Source organism: Solanum verrucosum, unplaced genomic scaffold (genome assembly GCF_900185275.1).
Source record: "Solanum verrucosum unplaced genomic scaffold, falcon-dt-bn FXZP01000238.1, whole genome shotgun sequence".
Classification (NCBI taxonomy): Eukaryota; Viridiplantae; Streptophyta; class Magnoliopsida; order Solanales; family Solanaceae; genus Solanum; species Solanum verrucosum.
In genome coordinates, this window is record NW_026020630.1 from 5,058,498 (window position 1) to 5,077,909 (window position 19,412).

A 19,412-nucleotide genomic window follows, 5' to 3' on the forward strand; every position below is an offset into this window, starting at 1 on the left:
TGATGAAGAAAGAACCTGGTTCTGCCTCCCTAAGAAATGATAGTCTATTGCAATCTAACATCATTTGAAGTGGTTCCAGAAATTGTTTGCCTAGTTAATAATTGAAAATATAATTTTCCTACTCCACTTTCGGAAATATAATGTGTAGCACTAGTTCTGCAAACTTTAGACCCATCTTGAACCAACCAACTTCTGCTCAAACAGCCCATTTGCCATCCCTACCAACTATAGAGGGTGACACTTTCACTGCATGAATTTATTGCAATTCAAGCTGAAGTATTGATGCCCTTGCAGGCTAAAAAAATAATCCTATAAGGAATCCAAAAAACTTATAATATGATGATGACACTGAAAAAAATAAGAGGAAATTCCAATAATTTTTGGCACTGCATAACTCAATATGTAATATTCGTACTTCCAACTATTATGAGGACAACGTGCTATCAAAAACACCATAAGACATCACTTCGTGAAGATAAACCATCTAGCATTGACAACTAAACACGTATCTACAGCTGCTCATCGGTAATTAGGATTGGACATATCTCTTCCAGGCATGTTTGGATTCTGATAGGAGTTCCCATCAGATGTATTAGGAGCATAGCTCTGGTTTGGCCCTGGACCTGTTTGGTAAGGTGTGCCTCCATTGTTTGGTCCACCGCCATTGTATTGGAAACTAGGTGCGTTGTTTGGCACTCCGTAGTTATTGGGAGGCACTCCACCCATGTTTGGTGGCACACCTCCCATGTTGGGTGGCATATTCGGCTGCTGCATCCCACCTCCACGGGGTGGTGGCCCTCCCATGCTAGGCTGCTGCATCCCACCTGCATGAGGTGGTGGCCCTCCATAGCCTTGCTGCTGCATGGGTGGTCCTCTCATGTCCGGCTGCTGCATCCCGCCTGCATGAGGTGGTGGCCCTCCATAGCCTTGCTGCTGGTGCATCCCGCCTGTATGGGATGGCCCTCCCATGCCTTGCTGCTGGTGCATCCCACCCATGTTAGGTTGCTGCATGCCGCCCATGTTGGGAGGTGGTGCATTCCTCATGTTGGGAGGCCCCCCCGCTGCCATGTTGGATCCAGGGTTCTGACTGGGTTGATTCTGCATCTCTCTTCTTCTCTCAAAGTTTCTGGATCTATCAAAATTACGAGGTCGGTCATTGCGTCTGTTTCTCTCATTAGCACGAGCATTGTTTCTCACCCATTCCTCATGGTATTTCGGGTCATATGGTACAGCCTGTCCATTGATAAAAGGTTCCCCTGCAACATGCATTACAAAAAGTCATAAGATTAGCTGACACATGACTAGTTTATAATCCAAGATAAGATGGCCCAAAAATGCTAAACTAGTGCTGACACAGCAAGCTGATAGGACTGCAAAACATGGAACTGCTTACCTCCATAATCTTTATTTCTAACATCGAGATAAGAATCAGGAAGCACCCAACGAACCTTAGGCAGCTCTGGACATGAATGGAAACAAACAAGTGATTAGGATTTCCACCAATTTACTCACTGTCATGAATCACCAAAGAAAAAAAAAGGGTGGGGTGTAACAACTGCATTACCTTTTAGTTTATAAGACAGTTCTTCAGATACAAGGGCACCAAAAGCAAAGTAATGTCTAGTTGAGACGGAATAAATCTTCATCCGTGCTTCCTCCTCACTGCAAGATTAACTATTAACATAAGCCACCCATACAAATAAACTAATCCTTCTTTCAGGTATATATCATGCCAAGCACTCGTACAGTCTTTGTGCTCCTCATCCACACAAGCAAACAGCTATGTTTTACGGCAAAAGAAGTATATATTGGTTCACACAAGGCATACATTTCCATATAGAAGTATAGGCACACCACACAGGGAAGTTCGTTTTTCCTTGAATAAACTTACACTCCATCTGTTCAATTTTACTAGTCCACTATACTGAAAATACATTTTCACTCATCACTTTTAGCATATCAAGATAAAAAAAACATATTTTTTCACATGTTTTACCCTCAACATTAATCATTTATTCCCCAAATCATTTATCAAGAGCTAAAACTAAACATCTTATCACCAAAAGTAATAAAACAGTAAGCAATTATAATTAGGTTTTACTAAAATGGAGCTGAAACACGAGAAGAAGCTAAAAATGCAGAGAAATGAGACGAACCTCCCAACAATCGTAGCAAGTGTTTTGATGTAGCTATCAATAATTTCATCTCTGGTGGGATCACCTTCAGGCTTCTCCATCACAACAAGCCAGTGCTCAAAATCACAGCCGTCAAGCAAAATCGTTTCCTTTGGGGGTCGATTGGACCAATTAGGATTCGGGTCATTGAGTGACGATGACGTTTGGCGAGTGGCAAAACCTCGAGAAAACGGCGTCGGTGCCGGAGAGACATTTCGTAGGTTGGCCGCAACGGCAGAAATTGGTCGCAGACGGTGGAGAGAGTAAGTGCTCGGAATTGTAGAGAGAGAAAGTGAGTTGCAGGAGCGTTTGAAAGCATTGAGTAAAGAACGAGACGCCATTTTCGTTTCTATAAAACCCTAGCTAGCTCTTTGAGGGTTTATCGGGTTTTAATAGCAAAATGCCATGAAAATACGCCTCTCAAAATGTTTGGTTTGGTCCCTTCAAGTTTCAAAAAATGTGAAATGCATCCTCCATAGAATCTGCATCTAAATACACATCTAAATAATAAAATACGTATGCAATAAACTTAAGATTTCTGAAAATGCTCATTTAAATATTAACATGTTGTATTTAATAATGAGATAAGTATTGAAAATACCTTTGAACTTGGCGCAAATTACTAGTTACTATTGTCAGCCTTAAACACACAGATCTGCTTGACTAACTAAATTTAAATACGCTCCCGATACACTCACGATATGACACATGAAATAACAAGTGATCTCAAACTCTTGTAGGAACATGAAGTTCTTAATAAAAATTGAGAGAAGTGTTGAAAATACCCCTAAACTTGATGAGAATTTAGGGGTGTATTCCACTAATATTGTAAGATGGGGAGTGTATTTAGATTCAATTAATTAAGTAAAATGTTGTTTTCAAGGCTGTCAATAACTCGGGGATGAAACTAATAATTTGCATCAAGTTTAAGGATGTTTCCAATACTTCTCTCTTTAACAATTTGAATACTAAATAATTAAGACAAGTTGTTTTTTTTCAAATATCTTCATGTATAGTTATTTACAAATTAATTTTCAACATCTTGGGCATTGCAATACTTTGTTTTTGTTGGAAAATAGAAAGAAAGATTTAATAAATGAAGGAACATCACAACTTTCAAACATAAAGTATAAGCTAGTTATGAAAATTCCTTATTCATTACCAATTATTGAACTTTGTTGTTCATGCATGGTGAGTTACACATACAGGAGGAGAAGCAACAATTATTATTTGATTCACCAAATCAACAAAAAGGGCAAAAAGCTAGTAATAATGTGTTTTGTCTAAAAACTTGATAACTTAAAATTCAAGTGGGAATAAACCCAACTCATCAAGAACATCCTTGCAACCAGGCAAAGACTCTTTCTTCATGAAGAACAGTGGATTCGCGTAGCGTGTTGGATTATGCATACCAACATTGTTACTGCACACAACTCTTGTGTTCTCAAAACCAATTGCAGGTTCCTTGCAATCTTCTCTTGGGCTATGGATAACACCTACATCACAAAGTTCTTTCTCATGGTCACCTGTTGCTTCTATTGTGTATTTTCCATCCTTGTCTGTCAATGCTTCTGTTGTATATGTCACCTTTTCTGTCTCCATGTCTCTGCATGTCAACTGCACTTTTGCACCTATATATATCATACAAATGTATCTCGTTAGTTAGTCAAACTTCTCTATAACAACATTAGTCAGTCTAGTGAGGTGGCATAGTAAGTAAGTGTCATGGTGTGATGATCCATCTAGGTGCCTTCCCTTCTATATTCCATAGTATATACACATATTTTATCTTCTTTCATATATATATATATACGAGTTGTTTGATAGAGCGTATAAGAATAATATGTTTAAGAAATGCCAGATTAGTTATGTTGGGACTAGTAAAATATTAAAATTCACTGTTTGATTTGGTGTATTAAGAACAATTATGTCTTTTATCATGTTTGTCCATGTATTAATATCTCTTGTATTACTAATACCATGTGTTTGCTATGTATTGATTGTACACCCTATAATACTGAATAGACATAAAATACATTTTATCAAACATGCATGACAAGTTTCTTATAGCAACAATCCTCCATAACAACATATCATTATAACGTCAATCAAGTTTTATTTTTCTTTCTGGAACTGACTATATCATATCATGTTACTGTATCTCGCTATAACAGTCAAAAACTGCTCAGACAAACAATAATGTTATAAAGAGATTTGACCGTATACATTTACAACATTGATGTGACAAAATTTCATACCTTCAATGTTCTCACTAATTTTGGTCTGAAATTGCACACGGCAAGTGTCACAATAGACAGTGCCTTCAACTTTGAAGACTTCATGGGCTTGAGCAAAGTTGGCAAAGGCCAATATGCTGCAGAGTGCAGAAAGGACCAAGGTAGCCTTTGCCATTTTTTCTTTGTTTTTTTTTTTTTTTTTTTTGGTTTTTCTTTCTTCTCTTGTGTGTGTCACAATTTGAATATAAATGATATATTCAACTATTTATAGGGATAATTTTTTTTGAAGGAACAATGGTAGAGAGATTGTTGTGGAGTAGTTTAAGGATGATCTTATATTTAATATAAGGTTGGGGAGTTAATTGACTTGTTCATTGTTTTATAACTAATTTTATTTGGTTGAGAGAACAAAATTATTTAAAGGGCCATAATATTTTGAGGTCATTTATTTGTGAAGTAAGTTATAATTTTCATTTCAAAGTTTAGTTTTTATTTTTTTTTAGAACAACTAGCATTACAAAACTTCGATCACTACAACTAATTGATACAATCCGTTTTAGTTTGTTTGTCTTACTTTTCTTTTTGGTCCGTTTAAAAAAAGAATGCCTTTTTCCTTTTTGACATATTTTTCATTTTCAACTTTCCACGTAACATCTTTAATACTACAAGATTAAAAAACATTTTGGTACATCTTTATTTTGAAACCACAAGATTCAAAAGTCTTCTTTACTTCCCTAAACTCTGTACCAAGTCAAAATATGACAAACAAATTGAAACATAAGAGTATAATACACTAATGTATTAACATTATGCCTATGCAAGTCTGAAATTACAAAGGAGACACTGGATAAAGCAAATACCAAATTTTATACCATCAATATTTCATCTAATAACACATCAAACCAAAGGGATCCTTAGTGTTCAAGAGTTACTACAATTGCAATAGGGACATAAGATTCTAGTTCACTGTTTGTGCAAGTTTGCTCAATGATGGTCCCTATTCGGGACTTTGCGCCAAGAATGTAATCATGATGTTAGTCGTCAACATCTTTGACGACTAACATCTTCCATATTCCAGGTGACGACTAACCAGTATTCTGCATTCCAGCAGCAATACCTTTCATGGTTAAGATGAGTGTGTCCTCCAAGCCAGGTGCATATTCGCTAGTTGGGTTCAGGTTCACAAGTTCTGTAGCTGGTTTTGCTTCCATGTATTCCTTGGAAATGTGAGGCCTTGGTGTGACACTGTAGTCTGGGTCACGAATACGCTTTAGGGTGTAGGCTTGACACACGTTCAATGTTGTGATGTAGGAGTCACGCAACCTGAGTCGTTGTTTTAAGTATGGATCACTCTCCAGAAGATCCTTGTGTCCAGCAATCTATTTTAAAAAAGGGAAAATTATGTTTAGATGTACTAACTTGGAACCAGTTTGTGAAGCAATCGAGCACAATAAGTGTTCAACCGATCCTTTTTAGAAGTATATGTCACATTACCTGCAGGAGGAGGCTCTTTGTCTCCTCATACTTTGACCTCAAATGTTCACCGAAAGACCACAAATCTTCGGACACCAGAAGCTTGTCGAACAATGCAGCAATGCCTGGGTCTCCTTTGGCGAACACCATCTCAACCAAATCAATAGTTACCCTAAAGAAAGGCCATGCATTGTACATTTCCTGCAGCATGCGAAGGTTCTTGATATCCTTTTCAATGGCATACTTAAATGCTGCTCCAAAGCCGAGCCAGACTGGAAGATGGAATCTAGTTTGAGTCCAAGCAAAGATCCACGGAATAGCTCTAAGTGATTCTATGCCTCCGCTGGGTTTACGCTTTGATGGACGGCTGCCAATGTTCATTCGACCATACTCTAACTCGGGTGTGGCCTGCAAACATGATCAATGAAAAATAGCTTATTACAACTCAAGGCAATATTTGTGACAGCATCTACAATTAATAACTGAGTTCATTGCTAGCATACTTACCAGGCGGAAATACTCAACAAATCGGGGTTCCTTAAAAACTATTGATCGATACTTTTCTGTAGCAACAACTGCAATTTCGTCCATAAGTGCACGCCACTCTGGTTTTGGAGAGACTGGTGGATGCATCCCATGTTCAAGTGTAGCAGCAGTAAAACGCTGGAGTGTCCTAAAACACAAGTGTTCTTCCCCAAAAGACTGCTCAATAACCTCACCCTGAACTGTAACACGGAGAGATCCGTGAATTGTTTCGGGTGGTTGAGACAATATGGCAAGATGGGCGGGGCCACCTCCTCTTCCCACTGTACCACCTCTACCATGGAACATGGTTAGCTTCACGTCGAACTCCTTGGCGACTTGTATAAGCTCCTCTTGAGCCTTATATAACTGCCAGGCTGCTGATAGCCGACCTGCATCCTTGCCAGAGTCGGAGTATCCAATCATCACTTCTTGCTTGCCATTAATTCGGTTTCTGTACCACTCAATTGAGAAAAGACGTGCAACGGCTGCAGGAGCAGCATCCAGATCAGCCAACTTCTCAAAAAGTGGAACAACTCGTAAAGGTTGCCTCACTCGGCATTCACGCTGTAGAAGCTCTACTGCAAGCACATCAGATGGTGCAGTGGCCATTGAGATGATGTATGCCCCGAAGCAGTCTGCTGGGAGTTCGCCTATGACATGGAACGTATCCAAAACATCAGCAATTTCTTCAGTTTTTGGAAGATCAGGTCCAAATAAAGGTCTCTTGCCACTGAGTTCAGACAGAAGCCACTCTTGTCTACGTTCTTCAGACCAGTCTCGATATGAACCAATTTCCAAATGTTGCGTAATAGCATCAAGCACATCAGTATGGCGGTCCGACTCTTGTCTTATGTCAAGTCTCACAAGTGAAAGTCCAAACGTAGAAACTTGTCTCAGGAAATCCAGAAGGCTACCATCCGCGATGGAGAGATCACCACAAGCACAAAGAGATCTGTAGCAGAGCTCAAGAGGCTCCAAGAACTACATAAAATGATGACCATATTAGTGTTATATGACATGCAACACAGATATTTATATGTTTTGGTTTGGTAGAACGAACCATGCAAATGCTTATGCTGTTATTCAACAAGAAAGAGACACACTTACTCATGTTTTTCTAGTTCATTTTTTCAATGAATAACATGTCAAGTTGTTTAGTAAGACTAGTTAAGCTTTCAAGAGTACAAGTGAATGTTCACTGCTTAATTTAGAAGGGTCTACATATAGAAAGCAGTCACAGGAAAAGACAGAAGTATAATATTATGAACCTGCTCAATATTAGTATAAGTTGCTTCCTCTGGAATTTCAGAGTATCCATGGCCTAACAGTTGGCGAGCACGCTCGCGTGTCTGATACAACTTATCTCTCACATCACCAAGAATTACACGATAGGGTTCATTTGGAGGAACTTGCTTCCAAAATTCTGCATGAGAAGAAAATGTTGAAAGATCACAGATTATGCGATTTCTCTGTCCAAAGATTTTTTTGGAAGAAAGGAACATCTTTCCAAGAGAATACAGAGAGCTACTAGTGCAATTTCTAATCAGCATACCAGATGCTAGAATGACCTCTTTTTCTTGATCTTTAAAATCATAAATAATAACACCCTTTGCTCACCCTTTTTTTTTCCCATCGGCAATGATGAAAGACACCCTTGGCTCACTTGAAAGGAGAATTTGAATCATACTTCAAACAAGCATTTAAAAGTCCCATCAAGGTTATATGCAACTAGAAAACTCTTCTTTGATTCAATTTCATGGATGAACCTCAATAGCAATATTCAATTAGTTACCTATGTAGTGTTTTTCATCTCTCCTTGAAGACCTTTGGAGATCATCTGCTCGCACACGAAGCTCTTCATTGCAGCGCCACATAGATAACTGAAAGATTGTACAATTTAGAAAAAGATCACAGTGTAGATAGTGCGATTTTTTCACTAATTGAACCAAGACAAAAGTCGCAAAAACATTTAATTGTTGGATACCTCAAACATGAGGTCCTCTATTTGCGAATAGTACAAGTTAGCTGCCATCATTCTGGCCAATAAGCAAACATCTCTTGTGACCTCAGGAGTCACTCTTGGATTACCTGTATTTGGTAGCAGAGAGTTGACAGATAAATAAGGATTATCTACTGCATGTAGTAACTAAGTAATCCACGTTCAAGCAGAAGGAGTATTTTGCTTTCCTCCACCCCTTCAAAATTATGTAATCCGAATTCCTATTTTGTTTTCTCAGCTTTTAGCTAAAGTAACTGCAAACATTCTCTACAGTAAAGAAATCATACCATCACGATCACCGCCCATCCAAGAGGAGAATTGAATAAGAGGAGCATTATAAGGAACTCGTTCATTAATCCCTATGTTTTTAAGAGCTGTATCAACACGGCGCAGAAACTTTGGTACACCCTTCCAAATTGTTTCATGGAAATAGCTCATTCCAGCTCTCATTTCATCTTGTGGTGTAGGAGGAGTTCTTCGGATCTCATCAGTTCGGAACGCAGCTTGGATCTACAGAGGAAGTTAGTAGCAGATATTTGTCAAAAAAGAATAATGGGTGCATCATACCAATAAACCATGATCCACAGAATGCGACACATATTTGAGTTCGAAGATTGCTATTATTGCTTCATATTCCAATTTTAGAGCAATCATATAACTAGCTCCACTTTTTACAGGGTAAAATACAATTCAAATGAATGAAGAGGCAAATATTAAATGGGTAACTTATGAGATAATTTTTGCTTCTCCAATCTTCATGAGAGGGATGAAAAAAGTAAGTCCATTGATAATATAAGGCCTGACAGATCAAGACATATCTATATGATATTGAAGCACCAAAATATCCATTAGTAGAGTCTGAAAGACATCAGAATTGAAGGTACTAATAATAGAATTTCATACAAGGAAAAACACATGCTTCAAGTAACTAAACGTCGATAGTTACCTCCCTCTGTAAAGCCTCATCAAGTTCTTGTTTATCATCAGGGGTAATGTCTTTAGCGTACAACTGAGCCAAGCAGTCACGGATCCTGAAAATTTAGTTAGAACAAGTTAGTAAACAACCGACGAAAGCACAAAATTTGGTCCGGAAAGAGCATTTCCATTTATATTTATTAGGGAAAAATCGAAGCATAAACTAGCATAAAATGACAAGCCAAGGAGACAACTCTAACTGCTGAAGACAATAAACATGGTGATTAAAGACCAAACCTTCCATGCTTTTGAAGCAATGATCTTCGTACAGATTGAGTAGGATGAGCTGTTAGGACCAGATCCACAGTCTGATTCTTGATAGCATCAAAAACTTCTTGAGGGGACTTCTTCAAGTCCCCCACCAGTTTCTTGAAAGTTTCTTCAATATCTGACTCAGTTGTTGCATTGCTCTCATCCCCAAAATCTCCCTTTTTCTTCAATTTTTGGCGCCTACGGTAGGCAATCTGAACCTCCTCAGCCAAATTGGCCAAGTTAAGCATGTGAGAGAAAGCTTTAGCAATAACAATTGAATCCTCTGGGTCCAAACTTGTCAACACATTGCCAAGTTCCTCCAGCTTCTTCGGATCATGCTTGGCTTCATACTCAGCAGAAAGCTCATAACACTCTTGGACCTAATGTGAGATTGAAGAAATCAAAGACTTCAACATTGACCAGTCTTTTGCAATTACAACAACATACTCAGTGTAATCCCACAAGTAGGGTCTGGGGAGGGTAGAGTGTACCAAGACCTTACCCCTTACCTTGAGAGGTAGAGAGACTGTTTCCGATATACCCTCGGTTTAAGAAAAATCAGATCGAAAAAGAAATAAAATAAGTGAAAAAATCTAGCAAAATACTATAGAAAACAAAACATTCTGAAAAAACAAGACTACTTGGTCAACACAAGTTTTCAAGTCAACATACACATGGGGATTTCATCCACTAACACAGTCAGACTATACTAAAGCATATGAATACCATTATATCGATACCATCTCTAAGTATTACACACACCTCAGAATCAAGTGTTTGTAGTTCACTCAGTCAGAACAGACATAAAAATCCAATCTTTTTGTTCCTTTTTTTGTAAGTAACATAAAAATTCAATCTTTTTACTTCAAGAAATAGACCAGATTAGAAGTGGAAGACAAAAACAACACCCTTTAGTAACCAATTCAAGTGTTTGAAGTCAACTCAGTCAGAACAGACATAAAAATCCAATCTTTTTATTCCCTTTTTTACAAGTGACATAAAAATCCAATCTTTAACTTCAAGAAATAAACCAGATTAAAAGTGGAAGACAAAAACAACTACCCCTTAGTAACCAAAAGACAAAAATCACAGAACTTCATCAAAGGGTACACAACATCAAAGACTACAACTTAGGTAGATAATTTACAATTGTCTAATCATTCATAACATAAATTGGGGAAAATGCATACCGTTTCTTTGAGATCCTCCCCATGTAAATCTTGAAGAATATCAAGAAACCTATCCAAAAGCAAAGCATCATACTCAACAAGTTTATCATCTTCTGAAACTTTAGCAGGCACCAATTGCCTCAACTGTGCATCAATTGATGCAAGTTTCTCCAAATTCCTAGTAGTCATTTCTCACTCAACAGTCAACACTCTGCAGCAATAGACATAAACATAAAAATCATCAATTTTTTTTGTTTTTTTTTTACAAATTACAGTGACCACAATATCTGATCATGACCCCAAGAAAAGTACAAAAAGGGACCACTTTTTTTTTCTCTTGTTCTGGCAATTCAAAACAAACAAAAACCCCAGTTGGCAACTCTCTACTAAGTTTTATATTCTTGTTGATTTATTTGTTAGCAAAAAAAAACAAAAACCAAGAGAATGAAATTTTGAGTAAGGCAAATTGGAGAACATAAATAATGTTCAGTACCTGAATTTTGGTATGTCAGAATACAAAAGAATGAGAAAAAAAAGTCTTTACTTTGGACACTCAATAAGGTATAGCTATATATAGGAAATTAAAGAGCTTTTCTCTTTCTTGAATTTACAACCATATACTATATTTGCAATTTATTTTCTTGTAATTCAAATTTTATGTGATTGTTGCTGGTTTGGATGGTTGTTATTCGTTGAGTTGTATTGTACTGTATTATTATTAATTACTAATTACAAATATATGAAAATAACTAATTAATTACTTTATTTATGATTATAATTTTACTTAAATAAATTGAATCTCAACCATTAATTTTAAACTATGACATGTATCCTCCATCTAAATAAGAACTTGGAAAAAATGAAGAAAAGAAAAATAGAGAGGAGCCAAATCAATATAATATAACAATTCACCTTGTATTTGTTATAATAGATACAAAGCAAATTGATATACTATGTCATAATATTTTAAAAGTAAATTATTGTTATGTTTTGTGACTAACCAAACTATTACTATACTTAGCCTCAAAGTTAGTTAATAAGAAAGGATTATCTAAGATCATTTCACAACGATATAGGAGAATCAACACCATTGCACATGGACAAACAATATAAGATGGGAGCTAAGATTTTACAACAATTAATTGAGATGTGTCTGAATATAATATCATAATAGAAAAATAGATATTAAACCTAATTTTTTTTTTTAAAAAAAGAATGTGTAAGAATCTTGCAACTGTCTAAACCATAGAGGTCTGATTTTGCCCACTACAACTAACCCCCATTACTTTCTAATATAATACTAATGACTTTATTTTTTATATATTGCTTCACTATTATATAAATAAAACAAAAATGATTTGACAAGAAGATAATATAATATATACTCTCTGTCATATGAAGTAGCAGGGTAGTTTTTTTTTCCTTCCCTCTTTCTTTTTTTGCTAGGATTTAATTGGTATTTTGTATTGTTACCATGGAATACACAAAGGAAAAAATAGGATTTACCGACGGACGATGAATTTTGAAGCTAAATAATAGATTTCATCGCTAACACTATTTAATATTAAATTATTAAAAAATTAAATTAGTTATGAAAAATTTAATGATAAATTTCATAATTAATTCTACATTTTTTTGGTAGTGATGATAGTAATTATGATGATTTTGTGGTGGTTGTGCATGGAGAAAATTGTTTTTAGAGGTAGTATATATCCTTCAACATATTTGTGTATATCTTTCATTATATCTGTGTATATCATGCATATTCTTGAGAATATGTGATGAACAATGATATGTATATATATAATATATATATATATATAATATACACATGTGATATACATTATGGCCTCGGGTGTCCATCCTTGGCATATGTAAAACTGTGTCAAATCTTCCATGCTTGTTTCATTTCATAAGTCTAAATTATTTGAGGCACATAACATAGTATGGATCGACACGATCTCCCTTATTATGTTGGTGGTACAAAATATTACGACCTTAGAGTAATTTTTTAGTGTTTAGTAAGTAAGTAAAAAATTATGGACAAATTACTTAAGTACACAACATTACTTTACTTATTCTCAATATTTCCCTACTCTTTTACTAAAATACAAAAATCCCTTATTTTCCCCTAATTCAACTTAACCGGATAATTTATTAGTTTAAGTATCCGCCCGTTATTAATTAAAGTATCCGCGCTGCTATATTATGCATCCCCCCGTTAATTTAAGTATCCGCCCGTTATTAATTAAAGTATCCGTGCCAACAACTTAATAATTTAAGTATCCGCCCTTTATTAATTAAAGTATCCGCGCTCCTATATTATGTATCCGAAAGACACTAAAAAAGGGATTTTTGGTAATTAATGAAAGAGTAGGGATAGGAAGTAATTTCCTTCTTATACTATGTGATTTGCCTAATTTTTACAAATTATTATCCTATGAATAGTATAGCAAAATGGACTTGATATGAACTTCATTATGGACTTGATAGACCAAACAAGTAATAACATAGTCAATTGTGGAGTTGGAAGTAAGAAAACTGACAGCCCAATAGAACGTTAAAAGGGGGCAGGGGCCTATCGGAGGGTTTATGTGTATCGTTAAGTAAAGTGTTTTATTCCTTTCATCTTTATTTTTAGTTTAAATTATCGGACTTAACGAGAAAAATTATGAAGATGATACTTGGTTATTATGAATAATCAGTAAATACTAAATAGTAATGTGGAGACCTCATCATTTACAGTAACAAATTAATAACATTTTATGGATCGGATGACTCGAATTTCTCCATAAATATCAATATTTATTAGACTTATAAGACATTATATATTTCAATGTCACTCGCTTAGGGTTGTAATTAAAGATTATAAATATTAGAAAAGATCAAGATACACTGTATTTGGAGAAAGGTGAACTAGTATACAGATTTTTTGATGGATGAATGGTGGTATATATATAATGCCCTTAAATTTATTATCAAATTTAGAATCAAGACCAAACTATAATGTCCTTAATTTAAAATACAAATCAATCAAACTCAAAAACAATCTGTCTAAGTACATAGTACTTGAAAAGAATACTTTATTTTAACTTGAAAATAAAATATAATAATAATACTCGTTATACTTAATAATTGTAGTATTCATTGTACTTGAAAATAAAATACAGTAATACTTTTGTTAAATTTTTAATCCCGCAAATTATTATTATTATTATTATTTAACTTTTCAATGAAGCTGGATGCTAATTAACGTTTTTATACCATTGCTTTTTGAAAAGTTAAAATTACTAGGTAATTTTACCTTGATTTGACTCAAGGTAGCAAAAAAATCTATATAGTACAATCATTTTTTTATTTACAGAATAAAACAAAAAGGGTGACTATGATTCGTATAAATGATGAGTGTTACCCATCCCCACCATTGCATTTTATTAAAAGAAAATTTTATGTTTATTTTGATGTCGTAAATTAAAAATATGCGTAATATTTTAAAATATATTTTTTAATTTTATAATCTTAAATATATTAGATAGAATATCAAAATAAAAGAGTTACCAAATTTATAATATAAACTAGCAAAACAGATAAATTGAAATGGAGAAATTATTTGTTTTGGTGAAATCACAAGAGGGTTTTTTTTTTTTCAATTCGACATTTACAAATAGTACTTTTTAAGCATCTAAATCTTCTACCTTAAAAAAATAAATGGAGAGACTATTCTAAGTCAACCTAATTCCCTATCAATGAAAAGATTATATTCTATATAAGTTGAAAAGCAGTAGGGCCTCTCTATAAATAGAGTTTTATTATTCTTAGATATAGTGTTTCTACTTTTTTGATACTTGTCAATGCAAAATTATATGGTAGAAGAAAATAAATGGTTAAATCACTCTCTATTATATAAGTTGATTGGAAATTATTAAGTAATGCCATTTCAATAAATAAGGTGGTGGTCAATAGTTATAGTTATTTTTTAAAAGTTACATTTCTTTTTTATTTAAAAAAATTCAATTAAAAAAGTATTCAAGATAATAAAACCTATCAGACTGGATGTTTGTGGAAGTAGTTAACTAGATTGCAATCACAATAGCTCTCTTGGTCACCCTTCTTTGCAAAATTTTACCAAAAAGTTTATGTGCTCAAATTACCTAAATTCTTATCATTTATATTCATTTTTCATAAGGATGGTAAATCCTTAGGATTGATATGGAGATTATTGCCGTGAAGACCATCAACTACTTATTGATCAACCACTGAGAGTTGAAAGACGGTCAAATATATTGTTTAAGATTTTATAAAGGATTCTAATTAATAATACTTATTCTAATAAAATTAAATGTGGAAAACTTTATACTCCAATTGGACGCTCAAAACTTCGAATAGTAAAATACAAAGGTACAACATCAAATAAACTATGAATTGAATTTGACTCGATCTAATATCATAATAAATTTAGGACCAGTAAATGATGAAACATATATAGCTTTGTAATTTATTATACTTCAATTAGTTTTATAAATTAAAATATGTAGGGGTCTGCCTAACCTTTACATTTCGGCCAAACGACTTGGCTTTTCTAAAAGAAAAAAAAAGCAATGGTCACGGACTCATGGTTATGTTAATCTTGTGAGAGTGCTATTTAATTTACTCCGTTCTTAAATACTTGTCATAATTTTTTTCAGACTTCTTTAAAAAGTATTAAGTGGAGGATAATTTGACTAGAATATTTTATTTATTACGTTTATTAATTTAATACTTCTTTCTTTTACTAAACGAGAGAAATAAAAAGGAATGGTCACGGACTCATGGTTATGTTAATCTTGTGAGAATGATACAATAGATAGCTAGAACTAGAAAAAGTAAAAAAAGAGGACTCTAAGAAATATTTGTATATAGGACAATTGGGTGCAATAATGCTAAGATTAAATGGAGTAAATATATATATATATAAAATACTATGGAGATGAAAGTAGAGGCAGAGTCAAGATTAAGAATTTAGAAGTTCTAATTTTTTTATTTTTATTTTAAGAAAAGAGAAATGTTTTGTAGATAGTGGGATTCAGACCCACAACTCAAGCGTGGAAAGCATTTTCATGATCCCTTCCTTATTACTAAGCTGTTAATTAACAAGATCTACGAAAAAACTACTCTCTACCAAACACATATATTTTAACTGGATAAGATAAATGATATGTGCAAGAAGATGTTCTACAAGCAATCAAGGAAGTTATTCCCGTTGAATTAGCAAAGCTGTTTAGGAAGGATAATTAACGATAGTTAGACTACAAAACACACATTAAGCTAAGTGTTGTTTGGTACGAAGGAAAATATTTTTTATAGTTGGTTAAAATATTTTGGAAAATAATTTTTCTGGGGAAAAAAATTCCTTAGAAATGAGAAATGAATAAGAATTGAACCCTTATCAATAAGGTAAAATTGTAGGTACCCAACAAACTGAACTATATTAAGATTTTCCAACTTCCCTAAAAGAAATAGAAAAAATAAGTTTCGAAAGTAATATATATTGCATGCTCATTATCTCCTTCCTATTTATCCAATACCTCCAACCCTCACTCGGCCCCTTGGTCATCCCACCCCCGAACCCCCACTTCTCACCCCATATCTCATGTGGCATATTATACTACATGATATAGTGACAAAATCAAAAAATTCGTTAATTTACGCATGCTAGAATCAAACATATGAAACGGATTACCATTGAAAAATGGCATTTACATGGCCCTAGAAGAAGAAAGCAGTAGAATATCTACGAGAGATCGATTGTATAGGTCATTTATAATTTTTTTGATTTTATAATATTTCTATAAGTGATATTTATTTTTACATATGAATAATCTGAAAAAATCATTGTTCTTTCTATTTATTTTATAAGCAAGAGATCTGAAGTCCTCAAAATCTATCATATAAATACACCAAAAGACAGATTATTATTTTTAATTAGATACTACTTATTATGCATGTTTTTATATAACCATTAATCACAGTAATTATACTTAATGGAACCCATGGTAGGCACAAAATCGTGCAGAATCTCAAAAGAGATAGAGATTAGACAAAAGCAAGCAAAGATTACATTTTAATCTTAGCTACAAGATCCCTATAAAGAAAGAAAACAAAAAAATACACCATTTGCTCCACTTTGTTCAACAGTATTTCCTTATTAATTACTACCGTTCAAAAAGAATGATGCATTTAATTTTATATTTCTTTAAATGACAAGGTTTTTTTTTTAAATCATACAAATTTTATGATATTTTTAAGATCAGAAGTTTCAAAAAATGTATAACCACACAACATTAGATATATTTATGATTATAAGTTTAAGTTTTTATTTTTAAAAGTAAAAAAAATCAAACAGACCGAATAACTGTTTGGAGAGTTGATAGAGAGAAGAAATAGAGAATTATGATTAACCATAGTAGATAGTTATGAATGTTTTAAAATTAAAAATCCATTTTTTCACGCAAAACTTGGAAGAAGTTTAGGGTTTTGAATTCAGAATTCAGAGTCAATAGATTCGATGTTATGAATTATGTCAAACCTGTTGTGTTTAGTCTAAATCCAAGCTCATAACCCCAAGCTCATTAATCATGAATATCATTCATGTTTCTAGGGATTTCCTCATCCAAAATGACTAAAGATGGATCAGATCCAAACCATGTAGCATAAAGAAAATTCTTTTAATTCATAATCCATGTTGAACTTGAACTATAAACATTCAACATGTTCACAACATGAAGTTAACCTCCATGGTATACATTACAGATTCAACAGAACTCAGTAACTTTGGCTCAAATCTTATATATGCAAGTAAACTGAAATGATTGTGGTCCAGAACTCATAAACTAAAAAATTCTGACTCCGCCTCTGATATCAGAAAACTATGACATATATATGGAGAAAAACAAAGCAAATAATCCTCTTATTATTGAAAAACATAGTAATTTTTTACCTTTACTTTGTTCCTTCATATAAGCCAAATAGATATTCAAGAAGATTGGAATTGAAAGGTAGTTGTAGTTGGCTCATGAGCATTACTAGAAGTAGGTTTGTTTTGCATTTTCCTCTTCTTCTTCTTCTTCTTATAAGAAATTCCTCTTGCTTTAGCTTGAAAATCTCTTACCTCTCTAAGATAAACGCGTATAGATCCACTCGCGAATGGATTATTCTCCGTAGGCCACCATTTTCTTCATAGGCAGCTCTAAGCCTACCAATAAGTGCATCAAGACTTCCCCATGCTTGTCTAAGAGGACAAGTACAAGGCCCTGGAGGCTCTGGTTGCCCGAAAAAAGGGCAACCATGTAAATGTACCTTAGTTTTTCCAAATTGATCTAGGTATCGGAGAAATTCTAGCACGTGGTTATAGTTACACTGGGATAAAGGAACTGGAGGCCTTTGATTTTTCAAGTATTGTCCAAAAGTGTTCCAATCACGACGTTTCTGAGACTCATATCGACTCAGTTGAGGCGGTACTGGTACTGGTGGTAGCTGATGATGATGATCGTTAGATGGTGCTATAAGTATAGTGGTTGATGATCTTGATAACGATCCTTCTCCTCCTCCTCCTCCTCCTTCGATTATTATTTGATCATTTGACATCATAGTATCAAAATATTAAATTGTGCAACCTAGGTTGACAATTAAAAAATCAGTATGCTTGGTAAAGAAATTATAGAGAGTAAGTTGTGATCATTTCAAGCTTAAGATTTAATTAAATATTGTTGATTATTATGGAAGAAAGAAGAAATAGTGAGTAGAATTGTAGATGAGAAAGATGGAAATCAAATCATGGGGTATCAAGGAGACATGGTTATGGGTCCAAGGAAAGTATATTAGCTCTTCTTTTTCTTATTCCTTCTTGTTTCTTCCTTTAATTGTCCTATTACCACTATGATGATTTAACTTATTTCTACTTACTCCCTAACTTTTTTTTTTACACTATAGAGTCAAAATCACTCTATAACGATATCATTTATCTGGATAATAATTTTTAACTATTTGTAAAAAAATATTGTTATAGAGAACATATAATATAATATAATATAATATAATAGGAGTTTCAATAATTCAATCAAAACAAACTTGATTGTTATAGACAGTAGCGGAGTCAGAATTTTTTTTACTAAGGAGCAAGATAGGGTGTGACAAAATTTCTACAATTATCATTGTATAGAAGTTAAGGTATCAGGATTATTTATTTTAATTTTTAATAAAATTAAATATTATTAGTATCTTGATAATTGTGCTAGCTAGCATCATTAAAGCAATCATTATCAAGATATTAGCAAAATCAGCACTTTAATTTAGCCTTAGTAGGGGTAGCTAGAGCTGGAAAATATGTTAAATGGTGATAAACATGTACAGTTTATTACTAGCTACTTGTATGTATATGTAGAAATGAGATGACCCTACCATGATATGATTTCCATAAATTAAAAAGAAATAATTTAGTGCATAATTAAGTTAACAAAGAAATTTGTCTTAATTGTACTTTTCAGTAATTTGAGCTTGATGCTGAGCTGTAAAGACTAGCTTAAGAATATAATTTGCTGACTAATACAAAGTAATTACAAAAGAAAACATA

The 19,412-nt window shown here is 33.8% G+C and overlaps 3 protein-coding genes and 1 pseudogene across 5 annotated transcripts in view; all 4 read right to left on the reverse strand.

Moving 5' to 3' along the window:
* Positions 1-2,537, reverse strand: part of LOC125811525 (multiple organellar RNA editing factor 8, chloroplastic/mitochondrial-like) — an 80,400-nt gene extending 77,863 nt beyond the window's left edge. The window contains exons 1-5 of one of the 3 annotated variants that reach the window (XM_049491032.1): positions 2,157-2,537; positions 1,565-1,662; positions 1,394-1,459; positions 993-1,256; positions 351-947 (exon numbers count right to left, since the gene is read on the reverse strand). In XM_049491032.1, coding sequence (XP_049346989.1) covers positions 520-947; positions 993-1,256; positions 1,394-1,459; positions 1,565-1,662; positions 2,157-2,515 — 1,215 coding nt within the window. In that variant the 5' untranslated portion in view covers positions 2,516-2,537 and the 3' untranslated portion in view covers positions 351-519. Of the gene's footprint in view, positions 1-350; positions 1,257-1,393; positions 1,460-1,564; positions 1,663-2,156 lie in introns of those variants that run through there. The other 2 variants (XR_007441921.1, XM_049491031.1) reach the window with 2 other exon arrangements.
* Positions 2,538-3,316: 779 nt separating this feature from the next.
* On the reverse strand, positions 3,317-4,616 carry LOC125811534 (anther-specific protein LAT52-like). Its single transcript, XM_049491039.1, has 2 exons — positions 4,433-4,616; positions 3,317-3,805 (listed from the first exon to the last, which is right to left on the reverse strand). The coding sequence occupies exons 1-2, from the start codon at positions 4,584-4,586 to the stop codon at positions 3,474-3,476; spliced, it is 486 nt and encodes a 161-aa protein (XP_049346996.1). The 5' UTR covers positions 4,587-4,616; the 3' UTR covers positions 3,317-3,473.
* Positions 4,617-5,259: 643 nt separating this feature from the next.
* LOC125811512 (phosphoenolpyruvate carboxylase) lies at positions 5,260-11,371 on the reverse strand. Its single transcript, XM_049491016.1, has 11 exons — positions 11,298-11,371; positions 10,826-11,015; positions 9,621-10,015; positions 9,355-9,439; positions 8,696-8,918; positions 8,394-8,497; positions 8,202-8,289; positions 7,678-7,832; positions 6,392-7,390; positions 5,906-6,292; positions 5,260-5,790 (listed from the first exon to the last, which is right to left on the reverse strand). The coding sequence occupies exons 2-11, from the start codon at positions 10,991-10,993 to the stop codon at positions 5,497-5,499; spliced, it is 2,898 nt and encodes a 965-aa protein (XP_049346973.1). The 5' UTR covers positions 10,994-11,015; positions 11,298-11,371; the 3' UTR covers positions 5,260-5,496.
* Positions 11,372-17,781: 6,410 nt separating this feature from the next.
* Positions 17,782-18,430, reverse strand: LOC125811533 (protein LIGHT-DEPENDENT SHORT HYPOCOTYLS 10-like; annotated as a pseudogene).
* Between the last annotated feature and the right edge of the window lie 982 nt (positions 18,431-19,412).

What these genes read in the sequence shown, in the direction of transcription:
- LOC125811534 (XM_049491039.1), bottom strand. Translation starts at nt 4,586, where the DNA reads ATGGCAAAGGCTACCTTGGTCCTTTCTGCACTCTGCAGCATATTGGCC. An exon ending in AATTAGTGAGAACATTGAAG is followed by an intron (nt 3,806 to 4,432) that starts GTATGAAATTTT and finishes TGATATATATAG; the next exon opens with GTGCAAAAGTGCAGTTGACA.
- LOC125811512 (XM_049491016.1), bottom strand. Translation starts at nt 10,993, where the DNA reads ATGACTACTAGGAATTTGGAGAAACTTGCATCAATTGATGCACAGTTG. An exon ending in TTGCTTCAAAAGCATGGAAG is followed by an intron (nt 9,440 to 9,620) that starts GTTTGGTCTTTA and finishes CTAAATTTTCAG; the next exon opens with GATCCGTGACTGCTTGGCTC. An exon ending in AGATGAAAAACACTACATAG is followed by an intron (nt 7,833 to 8,201) that starts GTAACTAATTGA and finishes CTTCTCATGCAG; the next exon opens with AATTTTGGAAGCAAGTTCCT.